This window comes from Bombina bombina, chromosome 2 (assembly GCF_027579735.1).
Source record: "Bombina bombina isolate aBomBom1 chromosome 2, aBomBom1.pri, whole genome shotgun sequence".
Lineage (NCBI taxonomy): Eukaryota > Metazoa > Chordata > Amphibia > Anura > Bombinatoridae > Bombina > Bombina bombina.
Window position 1 is genome coordinate 1,104,299,432 of NC_069500.1, and position 16,384 is coordinate 1,104,315,815.

Here is a 16,384-nt window from a genome sequence, read left to right on the forward strand (position 1 = left end):
TATGTTATATCCTCATTGACCACATACCCCCACTGGATCGGGGAGGGGATAGGAGCAAGACATTGCTTAAACGTGAAGCCCAGTGGATCTTCAAATTGGGAACCATACATCCAGGCGGATTAAACACTACCCCAGATTTTAAAAATCTTATTTGATTCCATAAGATAGTGCTACATGCTTGGGGTACAACCCAGGGTCATTGTGGCTACGTATAGCTCCCAGTTCCATTGCTCTTTTGAGCGATGTGAACCGGTCGCTTACGACACACCCGGGTGGAGGGAAACCCCCCCACCTAGGTTGTGGAAGCCTGGCCCCTGAGGTGGAATTACCCATCTATGCACCTTATGCTGGGGATACATCAATACAGCTACAAATACTAAGGAGTAACAGGATGGACTTTTTCTATCTGTCCATACTTGGTCATCTATAAGTTGGACATATTTACCTGTTCATCTTGGTGTAATAAGAAATTATATTCTAGATATAGTTTAGATACATTTCGATACACCATCAAGTATCATTCTAGTATTTGAAACATGGCTTAGCTGTATGACACATTGTGATATACATCCAAAAAGTGGGATCATGAATATTGACATGATCTAATATACCTCCCTTTATTCCAGCATGATAATCTAGGTCTCTCTGTGAGTTCACTATATTATTAAGTGAATTTCCCCATTGGGCCATATATCTGTACCATACCACAAATATACAGAGAAATAGATGTACTAATTTGTTTGCAGCTTTTGAGTACTGATATAAAAAGTTGTGCCCAATTAATTATAGTACATCATTTATCTATCCATATATTTACTGGAAAACATAATAGAATAATTTTGCAAATTGATTCAGTGGATACATAGCCTGCATAGAGTATACTTATTATCCTGCAGTCATTCCACATCTTTAAATGTATTGATAACAAGTACAGCAAGAATCGCCACTTTTTATTTTTTATCTATCTATGTACATAGACTATTGTGCACACTTATGAATGAATGTGACTTAGAATTTTTAGCACTTATTGTCACTATACATGTTTGCTGCACTAGGCAATTCACCACTGTGTAGATACACGAATTTGGGTTTGTATCGTAACCATAGCTACAGTTGCTATGACGACTTTTATACACTACTATACTTAACCTGCCGATCAGAGCTAATAACATAGTGATTTATGGCAGATTCTCAAAATACCATAAGGTAATTTTTGCACACACTAGATTGTGTTATAATGAATGTATAAAAACATAATACACAACACTGCTTATATGTTTAATATTGTCATGCCGTGAAACCGGAAGTGAGATAACATCACTTCCGGTAGACATGATCACAGTGGAACGCAAGATGCGTTCCACACTCGATATTTGGCGCACTTTTTGGAGTAACACTTGTTTGGTGAGACACTGTTTGAAACACTATAAATTGTGTGATATTTGATTATATGTTGATGCTGATGAAGGGGTTGTGACGTTCCATTAAAGAATCTTTTGGAAGACCTGAGAGTGCATCTGATTTTGTTTACTTATATTGCTTATATTTGCACCCAGGCGGTTGCCTCTTGGTGGGCTGAGCTGGAAATTGCTTGGATATATATATATATATATATATATATATATATATATATATATATATATATATATATATATATATATATATATATATTGTATTGTATATGTATGTTTTTATATGTCTATATAATCGGCAGATAAGAGCTGACCGGCACTACAATCCAAAAAAGTGGGGGAAATGTTTCTATGAGATATAGTGCTAAGAAAGTATGGGGCTTACAACACTATTCCATACTAATAAAACATAACCTTTATTTATAAATTAAATCATCAACATAATGTAATATCACATCTAATCACCCTGCTCACATACCACCCTCCCACTGGGTAAGGTTATATAGTACTGAAAAAGCAGAGTGAATAAGAAAATAAACAGACAAAGTTAAAAAAGAAAACATCACACTAATCCCAAAGAGTCTTGGCCGATATACTGGAACCTCGCCATCAGGTGGGATAGTGGAGAGGCAAGTTAGAAAAGATAGTGCAGCAAACAAGTTTCAGACATACACTGCCTTTTTCAATGCTAAAATCAATGTTGATTTTAGCATTGAAAAAGGCTGTGTATAGCCAGGACTCTTTGGGATTAGTGTGATGTTTTCTTTTTTTAACTTTGTCTGTTTATTTTCTTATTCACTCTTTTTCAGTAATATATAACCTTACCCAGTGGGAGGGTGGTATGTGAGCAGGGTGATTAGATGTGATATTACCTTATGTTGATGATTTAATTTATAAATAAAGGCTATGTTTTATTAGTAGGGAATAGTGCTGTAAGCCCCCATGTCTATATGTCTGTAAATCCATATATACACATATAAATACAAATGTATATATATATATTGTGCTTAAGCGATAGGTTTTACTTTCAACCTGTAATACGCACGCTACTTCCGACTCACACAAACAGCTGTTATAAAGCTGATGTCGCTTGAGCACAACAGTTAACGCACCACTCTTAATTTAGCCCTAAGAGGTGACGCATACATAAGGGTCATTTAAAAGGATATGAAAACCAAAAAATGTCTTTTGTGATTCAGACAGGACATACCATTTAAAAAAAGTTTCCAATTGACTTCTTTTATCAAGTTTGCTTTGTTCCCATGATGAAGAGATCATCTGGAGCACTACATCGCAGGAAATAATGCTACTATATTGTTTTCTTGCAAATGGATAACATTCTTGCAAAACTGCTCCCATATAATACTCCAGAAATGGGCTGGCTTCTAAGTTTACATCATTGTTTTTTAACAAAAGATACCAAGAAAACAGAAGTAAATTAGAAAGTTGTTTAAAAAGTATGCTGTATCAGAATCATGGGGAAAAAATTGGGTTTCATATTCCTTTTAATATCATTATTTTTCTATTTTTAATATATGCAAAGGTGTATATATAAGCAATTATAGTTAATTTGCTTGTGTATGAGAAATATAAAGTAACCATTTACAAAAAAATAATGTATTAAGTGAAGCAGAAGAAGTTGGGAAAATATCTAATCCTATAGGTGAAAAAAATTACTCCCTGAACATTTTTCTTAGAGGTCTGAATAAATTGTAGATTATGGATGATTAAAGGTGATCTATAGTTACAATATAGTTTATTTACACTGAGGCTTTTTTAGTGCCTCTGTAATTTCCTGTTTAGATAAAATGTATTATACTTTTACAGGTATTTAACCAAGATGGAGAGTTCATATTGAAGTTTGGCTCAAATGGAGAAGGAAATGGACAGTTTAATGCTCCAACTGGTGTTGCAGTTGATTCCAATGGAAATATAATTGTAGCTGATTGGGGAAATAGCAGAATACAGGTAAGTGCTAACATAATTAAATAACACTTTTCTATAAAGATCGAGGACATTTTAAGGGCATATCATGTTCCAGCAGTAAAACATTTAGAATTGTCCTTATCAGCCAGTGCACAAACATAAGCATCTAGTTAGTTTTAACACCAAAGTAAAATGCTTCAATGTTGAATTTTTGGTAAAATAGATTTTTTTAAAATTTACCTATGAAAACTATAAATATTTTAAAGTAGACATTTACCATTGTTTTTTGGCATTTAGAAGACCACTAATTGCAGCTGCACTCCACACTACTGAAATTCACGGCAGTGAAGGGGTTAGTCAGTTATCTTGTAAGGTTAATATTTGTTGTAGTGTAGGAATTACCCTCCCACCTGACACCTCCCACCCTCTGATCCCTCCCAAATGGCTCTCTTCCCTACCCCCTCATGGTCACCACTATCTTGGGTACTAGCAGACAGTCTGCTAGTATGCAGCTTAGGACTTTTATTTATTTTTAAATATTTTTCTTTCTTATTACACGGTGAGTCCATGGATCATCAGTAATTACTGTTGGGAATATCACATCTGGCCAGTAGGAGGAGGCAAAGTATCACCTCCTTACCCACAATCCCCCAGTCATTCTCTTTGCCTGTAGTGCAAGGGGGAGGTGAAGTTTTAGGTGTCTGATAAGAAGTCTTTTTCAATCAAGATTTTATTATTTTTAAAGCAGAGCAGGTTTACTCTGATCTTTTCTGGGGTCTAGCCTTAGTCCACATCAGTCTCTTCAGTAGGGCAGTGGTGGCTTTTGAGCACTTGGGAACTTGTGTGGTACAATCCTCACTGCGTTTTCTCAAGATTCTGCTGCCCTAATCAGAAATCATGAGTAGGATTACTCAGATTCTTTCTTTCTTCACAGGTCCATGTGAGGTGCTGCACCCTCTCAAACCAGGTGAGCTGTTCTGCTGCCGGACAGCATTTCTTCAGCTAAGTGCCATTTATTTTTTTATTTTCAAGGAGAATCTGGCACTTTTAGCAGCTAAGGGCTGTTTTAACCTAATGGGACGTTTTTTATTGAGACCTTCATGTAAGGGGTTAATTTGGCAGTGTTGCGGGCACTGTGTGGAGCAAGGCTATTATTGGTGGCTCAGTTAGTTCTGTTTTAAATACGGATTCTACTTTTTTTTTGTCATTATTTATTTGGCATGTCTCGCTTTACTTGCACAAGCCCCGTTACAGGCAGTAAGTAAACTTTTACGTGCCAGGACAGCTCCGTACATAAAGGGGAGGGTCCTTGTACAGGGCGGCTCTGTCTCCTTTGGCAGGCTTTCAGGTGACTGTTTTGAGACCGGCTGCGGAGTTGTGACGCATTTATTTGCTGCTCCGGTGTCTTCATTGCGCTGCCATTCACAGGTCTGGATCAGTTCATCTGTGAAGGGAAGCTACTCTAAAGGCTGCAGGACTGGTAGGCACCTCAGTTAAGCTGCTGAGGTTTTTAGGTTGCCTGAGGTTATTTTGTTTTTGGTTAATAACGCTTAAATTATATTACATTTTTCTTAAGGGTACTTTTATTTTTGTTAGAAATAAACGTTTTATTTTATTTTTCCTTTTCATTATTGTTAAGATGGATCAAGAGGCTTTACAAATTGTCGCTTGCCAGTTGTGTTATGATGCCCAGGTGGAACCTCCAGTTTCTTTTTGTTCCTCATACATTTAGCGAACTTTAAGTTATAGAGAGAGAATGTTTAATCATGAGCCACCATTAGCCCAGGAGAATGCTGTTCAGGTGTCTCCTGTAGCAGATATGCTGCAGCTTTTTCCTAAAGCGTCCCAACCCTTTGAGTCTCCACATTCAGTGCCCTGCGTTTCCTCTCTCAAACAGTACGATTTTCTTTACAGGACATCGCTACCCAGGTATCCTCTGCAGTATCTGAGGCATTGTCTGCTTTCCCCATGCTGCAGGGAAGGTGTAAAAGGAAACTTAAGGAATCAGTTAGTAAGGTTTCTAATCAAGTTGTGGCTACCCAGAGTGTCCTTTCTCAAAAGAGGAAGAAGACACGTCGGTAGCGTCTGAGGGTGAGATCTCAGACTCAGATAGTGTAATTCCTTCTTCTGATGCTGAAGTGGTTTCCTTCAGATTTAAGCTAGAACACCTTTGCTTATTAAGGAGGTTTTGGCTCCTTTGGATGACTCTGACACGACTATCAAAGTCAACCCTAAAAAATCTAGTAAACTGAACAAGTATTTTGATGTTCCCTCAACGGTGGAGGTTTTTCCAGTACCAGACCGTGCTACAGAGATTATTGCATGGGAGTGGGAGAGACCTGGTATACCCTTTTCTCCATCTCCTATTTTCAAGAAGATGTTTTCTATAGCGGATTCTATTAAAGGGACGGTCTAGGTCAAAATAAACTTTCATGATACAGATAGAGCATGTCATTATAAACAATTTTCCAATTTAATTTTATCACCAATTTTGCTTTGTTCTCTTGGTATTCTTAGTTGAAAGCTTAACCTAGGAGGTTCATATGCTAATTTCTTAGACCTTGAAGCCCACCACTAACGGTTTTTCACCACTAGAGGGTGTTAGTTCACGTATTTCATATAGATAACACTGTGCTCATGCACGTGAAGTTATCTGGGAGCAGGCACTGATTGGCTAGACTGCAAATCTGTCTAAAGAACTGAAAAAAGGGGCAGTTTGCAGAGGCTTAGCTACAAGATAATCACAGAGGTTAAAAGTATATTATTATATCTGTGTTGGTTATGCAAAACTGGGGAATGGGTAATAAAGGGATTCTCTTTTAAAACATTAAAAATTCTGGTGTAGACTGTCCCTTTAAGGAGTCGTGGCAGACGGTTCCTAAGGTAGAAGGAGCGATCTCCACTTTGGCCAAGAGGACTACTATTCCCATAGAGGATAGTTGTTCCTTTAAGGATCCAATGGATATGAAATTGGAGGCATTGCTAAAATAGATGTAGGTTCACCAGGGTCTCCAATGGTAGCCTGCGGTGTGTATTGCCACTGTGAGCAGCACTGCAGCTTACTGGTTCGATGCGTTGTCTGAGTCTTTTCAGACAGATACACCTCTTGAGGAGATCCAGGACAGAATTAAGGCCCTGAAGTTGGCCAATTCCTTTATTACAGATGCTTCCTTACAAGTCATTAAACTGGGAGCCAAAATATCTGGTTTTGCGGTCCTAGCTCGCAGAGCCCTCTGGTTCAAGCCCTGGTCTGCAGATGTTTCATCTAAGTCCAAGCTTTTGGCTATCCCCTACAAGGGTAAGACCTTGTTTGGGCCCGGTTTGGCTGAAATTATCTCAGATATTACAGGAGGGAAGTGTTCTTTTCTTCCTCAGGATAAAAAAAATAAACAGAAAGGACGTCAGAGTAATTTTCGTTCCTTTCATAACTTTAGAGGCAAGCCTTCCTCTCCTTCCTTCAAGCAAGATCAAGCCAAGTCTTCCTGGAAGCCTAGCCAGTCCTGGAATAAGGTGAAGCAATCTAAAAAGCCAGCAGCTGACTCCAAGTCAGCATAAAGGGTTGGCTCCCGATCCAGGTGCTGATCCAGTAGGGGGCAGACTCTCTCTTTTTTTTCTCAAGCTTGGATAAGATATGTCCCGGATCCCTGGACGGTGGACATAGTCTCCCAGGGATACAAAATAGAATTCAAGACCTTTCCTCCCAGAGGCAGGTTTCTTCTCTCCAGATTATCTGTAGACCAGATAAAAAGAGAGGCGTTCTTACATTGTGTCAAGGACCTGGCCGCTCTGGGGGTAATCATTCCTGTTCCTCCACAGGAACAAGGTTTGGGATTTTACTCGAACCTGTTCTTAGTTCCCAAAAAAGAGGGAACTTTCAGGCCAATCTTAGACCTGAAGTGCCTAAACAAGTTTCTCAGAGTGCCATCCTTCAAGAAGGAGCCTCTACGCTCCATTCTCCCCTTGGTTCATGACAACCATAGACCTAAAGGATGCGTACCTTCATGTTCCCGTTCACAGGGATCATCACAAGTTTCTGAGATTCGCCTTCTTGGACAATCACTTTCAATTTCTGGCCCTTCCATTCGGCCTTTCCACAGCTCCCAGAATTTTCTCAAAGGTTCTGGGGGCTCTTTTGGCAGTGCTTCGCTCTTGGGGCATTGCAGTGGCGCCATACCTAGATGACATTATGGTTCAGCGCCAACTTTTCAACAAGCAAACTCTGATACGGAGATCTTGTTGTCTTTTCTTCGCTCCCACGGATGGAAGGTGAATCTGGGAAAAGTTATTGGATTCCAGCTACAAGGGTCTTGTTTTTGGGGACCATAATAGACTCCTTGTCAGAAAAATAAAGATTTCCAACTCTTGTTGAAGGCTCAGGGTCTATGGGCTCGGGAGGAGTCAGCTCTCCCCATAAACATCCTAGTGCTTAGGGCGATCTTCAATGCTCTACTGGCCTGGCCTCAGTTAGCTTCAGCCCAGTTTATCAGGTTCCAGTCGGACAACATAACTTTGGTGGCTTACATCAACCACCAGGGAGGAACTTGGAGTTCCTTGGCCATGACAGAGGTGGCCAAGATTATTCAGTGGGCAGAGATCCACAACTGCTGTCTATCTGCAATCCACATTCCAGGAGTGGACAATTGGGAAGTGGATTTTGTGAGCAGGAGGTGTTTTCCAGTTTGATCCTCAAATGAGGTACGGTTCAAAGTCAAGGGATCCACAGGCAGCCCTGATAGATGCGCTAGCTGTGCTGTGGAATTTCAGTCTAGCATACCTGTTTCCTTGGTTCGCTCTCCTTCCTCGAGTCATTGCTCGGATCAAGCCCTCAAGGAGAGGGCGTCTGTGATTCTCATAGCACCGGCATGGCCTTGCAGGATCCGGTATGCAGACCTTGTGGAAATGTCATCTCTTCCACCTTGGAGGCTTCCTCTGAGGAATGACCTACTTCCGGATCCCTTCCTTCATCCAAATCTCGTTTCTCTGAAGCTGACTGCTTGGAGATTGAAAGCTTAATTTTATCTAAGCTCGGGTTTTCGGAGTCGGTCAATGAGACCTTGATCCAGGCTCGTAAGCCTGTGACTAGAATGATTTACCATAAAATATGGCGTAAATATCTGTACTGGGGTGAATCCAAGGGTTTCTCATGGAGTAGAGTCAGGATTCCTAGGATTTTGTCTTTTCTCTATATGTGTCTATATATGTGTACATATGTGTTTTAAATGTATTTACAGCCATATATATAAGTGCAAATGCAAACAATAAGCGAAGCAGTCTGACAGGAATGAACAGCTCAATAGCTTGTTCTATGGCCCAGTTTTCACAGAGGAAGACTTTCCTGAGGTATATCTGTCTGACCCCGCCTAACAAGGTCAATCCAGCCCAGAAATACTAGGCAATTCTTCTCTGAACAAGGCAAACGGCAACTCCAGACGATCCTTTTGGCCTTCTATGGGCCTCGTCAGTACGGTGCAGCCATATCCTTCTAAGCACATTGAGCAGGCAGTCCACATCTGGCTTCCCCCATCACCCTTAGGGAGACTATCCCCAGGGTCATTATTCAAATTCAAACAGAAAGAGAAGCAGTCTGCCAGGAACGAACAACAGCTCAATAGCTTGTTCTATAGCCCAGTTACCACCTGGAAGTAGCTTCTTCTTTTTGTCCAATTGTGCTTTTCACAGAGGAAGACTTTCCTGAAGTCTGATCCCGCCTAACAAGATCAGTCCAGCCCTGAAATAAAAGGCAATTCTCCTGTGAACAAGGGAAGCTGCAACCCCAGATGAACATTTAGGCCTTCTATGGGCTTCGTCAGTGTGAGATGATTTACAACAGTGAAACTCTTGGCAGGGCCCTCTATCCCTTTGCCTCCCATAACTATCACCTTGCACATTAGACCCATAGCACTGCGGAACCTGTTGGCGTTCTACAAAAAACTGATAATAATATAGATATAATAAATGGAACATATTCTTGTATGTGAAGAACATTGGAATGTGAAATATTCATATTTTCATGTCGGGTTAGCGCACTTGAGAATATTCGATCGGGTTTGTGCGCGAGTAGGGTGGTAGCTTTTCTTTTTTAAGATACGATGAGTCCACAGATTTCATCCTTACTTGTGGGATATTGCCTCCTGGCGAGCAGGAGGAGGCAAAGAGCACCACAGCAGAGCTGTATAAATAGCTCCTCCCTTCCCTCCCACTCCAGTCATTCTCTTTGCCTGTGTTAGTGATAGGAAGAGGTAAAGTGAGGTGTTAGTTTAGATTCTTCAATCAAGAGTTTATTATTTTTAAAATGGTACCAGTGTAGTGCTATTTTACTTGGGTGTAGCCGTAGAGCTACAGGTGGCTTTAAAGCAATGGGAACTGGTGAATCTAATCCTTTCACTGTGCATCCTATACTGATTGCTGCCCTTCTGACAAATGGTCTCAGACATGCTAACTAAGGCCCTATATGTTTTCACAGGATGGCAGAAGTATGAAGGATTCTTGGCCCTGTGAGAGATCATGCTGTTATTCAGCTTAAAGGTATGTGCAGCCTTTATTTTCTGGGAGATGGATTAACTCAGAATGAGCTGGAGATTTTGCTATCTGATGTATGGGGTTATTTAACTTTGTGTATATAAGTTTTTTTCCCTACTTGGTCACTTAAGGCATGGCATGGTACTTTTAAGATAGGGAGCTATCTTAAGTTATGGGCAGGATGCTGGGGACATTTATTTTGGATCTATAGGTTCCGGTATAGAACATTGTGATGCAGAGTGTACACAAAGTTTAAAGCACTGTGTTTTGAGTTTAACAGTTGTGGAGCTAAGCGGTTGCATGCGCAACTGTTTTAGAAAACCGGCATTGTTTTTACTTTGATGGCCGGTCTGGTTTGTCTCTTTACGCCCATGAGGGGTGGGGCTTAGTTTGGCACGCTTGTAAGCCGCGCATTAGTTCTTTACGTAATTCCATCTTTGGGACTTCATGGTTCTGCTGAGCATGCTGCTACCTTCACACAGTTAGATTGTCAGCGGATGATTTGGGTCTATGCAGTCGGTCCTCGGATCAGGTACAGTGTCAGTGTACCGTGGGGGCAGGGTAGGCGCCTCAGCAGAGCTGTTGAGGCGGAGGTGGCTGTTTTTGTTTATACACGGTTTAATTATAAAGTTAAACGTTTGTTTTGTCTTGCTCAACACAATTTATTTGTTAAAGTTTAATATTAAAGACACAGTACTCATTACTTTGTACTTAGCATTTATTTAAGAGGAGTGACAGACAGCATTTTTATTTTTTGGCTTGCTTTATTCCTTTTTTTTTTTTTCTAAAAAATAAATAAATAAATAAATAAAATATATTAAAAAAAAAAACAAAAAAACTTTTTGGTTAAATTAATTTAAGAAGCCACGACCAAATCTTTGCTTGTCTTATTTTATCATGGAAGATCTTCAAAACATTACGTGTTCCATGTGTTTAAATGCTAATGTGGAACCCCCTGTTTTTGTTCCGCATGCATTGATAGGGCTCTTCAATGTAGAGAACAAATTTTCTTTAATAAAAATTTATCTAAAGCGGATGTTTCTCAGGTTTCTACCGATGAGATGCAGAGTATGCTGCACCTTTCTCCCCAAGCGTCACAGCCCTTAATGCCGGTTCAAGCAGAGCCAAGTACCTCTGCAGCCTCTACTGCAATTACTTTAAAGGACATTGCATCTGTTATGTCATCCACACTCTCTGAGGCGTTGTCTGCCTTTCCCGTATTTCAAGGCAAATGCAAAAGGAAGGAAGCCCATTTGGTTAATACTACTTCTGATGCTTTGTTGGCGATCTCAGCTATACCCTCACAGAGATCCGAATTGGAGGGTATGGAGGTTCTTATCTGAAGGGGAACTTTCTGATTCAGGAAGTGTCCTGCCAGTAACTGATTCAGAAGGGGTTCCTTTCAGGTTTAAACTTGAACACCTCCGATTGTTATTAAGGGAGGTTTTGGTGACTCTGGACGACTGATATTCAATTGTGGTTCCTCCAGAAAAATTGAATAAGCTGGACAGATATCTAGAAGTCCATTCTTATTCTGACGTTTTTCCAGTTCCTAAGAGAACTTCAGAAATTGTTGCTAAGGAATGGGAGAGACCAGGTATTCCTTTTTCTCCTTCTCCTGTTTTCAAGAAGATGTACCCTATAGCGGATGCTATTAGGGACTCTTGGCAGAAGGTACCTAGGGTGGAAGAAGCTATTTCCACCTTGGCTAAACAAACTACTATTCCTATTGAGGATAGTTGTGCTTTCAAAGACCCTATGGATAAGAAATTAGAGGGTCTACTTAAGAAAATCTACGTTCATCAGGGGTTGCTATTGCAGCCGTCGGCTTGCATTGTTACGGTTACAAGTGCGGCTGCTTATTGGTTTGATGCTCTGGAAGAATTTCTTAAAACTGAGACTTATTTGGAAGATATTCAGGATAGGATTAAAGCTCTTAAGTTAGCTAATTCCTTTATTACAGACGCTTCTCTGCAGATTACTAAACTGGCGGCTAAGAGTTTGGGGTTCTCAATCTTAGCACGCAGAGCCTTATGGTTGAAATCTTGGTCTGCGGATGTGTCGTCAAAGTCTAAGCTTTTAGCTATTCCTTACAAGGGGAAGACCTTGTTCGGACCTGACTTGAAGGAAATTATTTCTGACATCACAGGAGGCAAGGGTCATCTCCTCCCTCAGGATAAAAGATCTAAACAGAGAGGTCGACAGAGTAATTTTCGTTCCTTTCAAAATTTCAAGGGAATCCCCTCTTCCTCTTCCACTAAACGGAAAGGGACCTATTCGCAAAACAAGTCCACCTGGAGACCCAACCAGTCTTGGAATAAGGGTAAGCAATCCTTTTCTTTTCTCCTCTCCTTGACTTTTTTCCTCCTTTTTTTTTTTTTTTTTTTTCTTCCGTGTTTGTTCCCGTTATGTTTGGTGTTGTCTGTTATAAAATTCCCTGTACCAAGGTGCATAGATAAATATGTTAGATGGTATACCAATGTATTGAAGATTTATGTAGTTTACAAGGTGGAAAGTGTTTTTCTGTTCTCTAAATGATTTTGTTCATGGCTCTTTCTTGTATGCCACTTTTGAATTGATCCGATAAATTGTTCACCCTGCGTGGTGAATAACAGATATTAATTGTATTGTTTATACCTGGTACTGATTGTAAATAAATATTTAAAAAAAAAAAAACAATCCAAGAAGCCTGCTGCTGCTCCCAAGTCAGTGTGAAGGGTTGGCCCCCGATCCGGGGCCGGATCTAGTTGGGGGCAGACTGTCTTTCTTCATCCAGGCTTGGATGCGAGATGTTCAGGATCCTTGGGCAATAGATATAGTGTCTCAGGGATACAAACTGGAGTTCAGAAATTATTCTCCCAGAGGAAGGTTTCTTCTTTCTCGGTTGTTTGTAGACCAGACAAAGAGAGAGGCGTTCTTATGCTGTGTAAGAGACCTCTCCTCTATGGGAGTAATCTATCCCGTTCCAATTCAGGAGCAGGGACAAGGGTTTTACTCAAATCTGTTTGTAGTTCCCAAAAAAGAGGGAACTTTCAGACCTATCTTAGATCTCAAGAGTCTAAATAAGTTTCTCAGAGTTCCATCTTTCAAGATGGAAACAATTCGTACCATACTTCGATTGGTACAGGAGGGTCAATTTATGGTGATAGTGGATCTAAAGGATGCATACCTTCATGTTCCCATCCACAGAGATCATTACAAGTTCCTGAGATTTGCATTTCTGGACAAACACTTTCAGTTCGTGGCTCTTACGTTCGGTCTAGCCACAGCACCCAGAATTTTCATAAAGGTTCTGGGGTCTTTACTGGCGGTTCTAAGGCTGCGGGGCATTGCGGTGGTGCCTTATTTGGACGATATTCTAATCCAGGTGTCAACATTTCAACTGGCAAGGTCCCATACCGACATTGTGCTTTCCCTCCTAAGAACCCACGGGTGGAATGTGAACCTGGAAAAGAGTTTAATTCCTCAGACAAGGGTGCCATTTCTGGGAACTGTAATAGACTCTATTTCAATGAAGATTTTTCTGACGGAGGTCAGAAAGTTAAAGATTCTGAATACATGTCGAGCCATTCAGTCCAATCCTCGTCCGTCAGTGGCTCAGTGCATGGAGGTAATCGGATTAATGGTGGCGCGGCAATGGACATTTTACCGTTTGCACGGTTTCATCTCAGACCTCTGCAATTGAGCATGCTCAGGCAGTGGAATGGAGATTATACAGATCTGTCTCCTCTAATATTTCTAGATCAAGAGACAAGGGATTCTCTTCTATGGTGGTTGTCACTGGATCATCTGTCTCAGGGGACATGCTTTCGCAGACCCCCATGGGTGATAGTGACAACGCATGCCAGTCTGTTAGGTTGGGGAGCAGTTTGGAACTCTCTAAGGGCTAAGGGTGTATGGACTCCGGCGGAGTCTGTTCTTCCCATCAATATCCTGGAGTTGAGAGCAATATTCAGGTTTGACCTCAGTTGGTGTTGGCCCAATTCATCAGATTTCAGCCGGACAACATAACGATGGTAGCTTATATCAATCATCAGGGAGGAACAAGGAGTTCCTTAGTGATGACAGAGGTATCCAAGATAATTCAGTGGGCAGAGTCTCTCTCCTGCCATCTGTCAGCGATCTACATCCCAGGGGTGGAAAACGGGGAGGCAGACTTTCTGAGCAGGCAGACATTTCATCCGGGGGAATGGGAACTCCATCCAGAGATATTTTTCAGCCTCATTCTCAGATGGGGCAGACCGGAGTTGGATCTCATGGCATCTCGTCAGAATGCCAAGCTTCCAAGATACGGGTCCAGGTGCAGGGATCCCCAGGCGGAGCTGATAGATGCCCTGGCAGTACCTTGGTCTTTCAGCCTAGCTTATATATTTTCTCTGTTTGCTCTTCTTCCCAGGGTTATTGCTTGAGTCAAACAGGAGAGGGCGTTGGTAATTCTCATTGCTTCTGCGTGGCCTTGCAGGATTTAGTATGCGGATCTGGAGGACATGTCATCTCAACCACCGTGGAAGCTCCCATTGAGGAAAGACCTTCTCATTCAGGGCCCCTTCCATCATCAGAATCTAGTTTCGCTGCAGCTGACTGCTTGGAGAGTGAACGCTTAATTTTATCTACGCGAGGGTTTTCTGATTCAGTCATAGATACCTTAATTGAGGCATGTAAGCCTGTTACTAGGAAAATTTACCATAAGATATGGCGTAAATATCTTTATTGGTGTGAATCCAAGGGCTACTCATGGAGTCGGGTTAGGATTCCTAGGATTTTGTCCTTTCTCCAAGAAGGATTGGAGAAGGGGCTGTCAGCAAGTTCCTTAAAAGGACAGATTTCTGCTTTATCTATTTTGTTACACAAGCGTCTGGCAGGTGTTCCAGATATACAATCTTTTTGTCAGGCTCTGACTAGAATCAGGCCTGTATATAGACCGATTACTCCTCCTTGGAGTTTAAATTTAGTTCTTAGTTCTTCAAGGGGTTCCGTTTGTACCTATGCATTCCATTGATATTAAGTTATTATGTTGGAAAGTCTTATTTCTTGTTGCTATTTCTTCGGCTCGAAGAGTATCTGAGCTTTCAGCATTACAGTTTGATTCCCCTTATCTTCTTTTTCATCGGATAAGGTGGTGTTACGTACTAATCCTGGTTTGTTTCCTAAAGTTGTTTCAAACAAGAATATTAATCAAGAGATTGTTGTTCCTTCTTTGTGTCCTAATCCTTCTTCTAAGAAGGAACGTCTGTTACATAATTTAGACGTAGTCCGTGCTTTAAAGTTTTACTTACATGCAACTAAGGAATTTCGACAATAGTCTTCTTTGTTTATCATTTTTTCAGGGAAACGTAGGGGTCAGAAAGCTAGGGCTACCTCTTTCTTTTTGGCTGAGGAGTATCATCCGTTTGGCATATGAGACTGCTGGACAGCAGCCTCCTGAACGAATAACAGCTCATTCCACTAGGGCTGTAGCTTCCTCATGGGCATTTAAAAATGATGCTTCTGTTGAACAGATTTTCAAAGCTGCAACTTGGTCGTCTCTTCACACTTTTTCCAAATTTTCCAAATTTGATACTTTTGCCTCTGCTGAGGCTGCTTTTGGGAGGAAAGTTCTTCAAGCAGTGGTGCCTTCCATTTAGGTTACCTGTCTTGTCCCTCCCTTTTCATCCGTGTACTATAGCTTTGGTATTGTATCCCACAAGTAAGGATGAAATCCGTGGACTCATCGTATCTTAAAAAAGAAAATTAAATTTATGCTTACCTGATAAATGATTTTTTTTTGGATACAATGAGTCCACGGCCCGCCCTGTTTTTAAGAGACAGGTCTTTATTTTTGTTAAACTTCAGTCACCTCTGCACCTTGGCTTTTCCTTTCTCTTCCTAACTTCGGTCGAATGACTGGAGTGGGAGGGAAGGGAGGAGCTATTTATACAGCTCTGCTGGGGTGCTCTTTGCCTCCTCCTGCTGGCCAGTAGGTGATATCCCACAAGTAAGGATGAAATCCGTGGACTCATCGTATCCAAAAAGAAATAAATTTATCAGGTAAGCATAAAATTCAGGTTTTTTTCTTTCACTTTTCTCACTTGATATTCCAAGTTCTGTTTTTTTCTAGCGTTGGATTAGCATGCAAATGAAAACTGGGTTTTTTTCAACTCATAATACAAGCTCAACCCGATGCGAGCAAAAAGCTTACTTATAGAGCAGTTAATGCTCGAGCAGGAGCATTAAATAGAGCTCCGCTTGTAATATTGCCCTAAAGAAATTAACAATTTTATTAGCTTCAGTTGGTAGCTGTAAAAGTTGCTCTTCCCCAAACATTCTTTTAGCCACTGTTGATTTTCAGAATTCTTGTCTGCCATTCCTCACTTCTGCTTTTTAATAGGATACTAGCATATACCCATATTCCCTTCTAGAATGCTTACTTTGTAATATATTTAAATAGATCCATGAGCAATCTTATTATTTTACCTTAAATTTCCTGCAAATCACACAAGGCCATTTTATGTCCTCACATAGAGTCTTGAAATAGATTAATAAAGCAT

General features: G+C 40.8%; 1 protein-coding gene across 2 annotated transcripts in view; it reads left to right on the top strand.

Annotated features, from left to right (window-relative positions):
• TRIM2 (tripartite motif containing 2) overlaps nt 1-16,384 on the top strand; it is a 262,945-nt gene that overhangs the window by 234,368 nt on the left and 12,193 nt on the right. For both annotated transcript variants that reach the window (XM_053703751.1, XM_053703750.1), the window contains exon 11: nt 3,240-3,380. In XM_053703751.1, the coding sequence (XP_053559726.1) occupies nt 3,240-3,380 (141 nt within the window). The remainder of the gene's footprint in view (nt 1-3,239; nt 3,381-16,384) is intronic.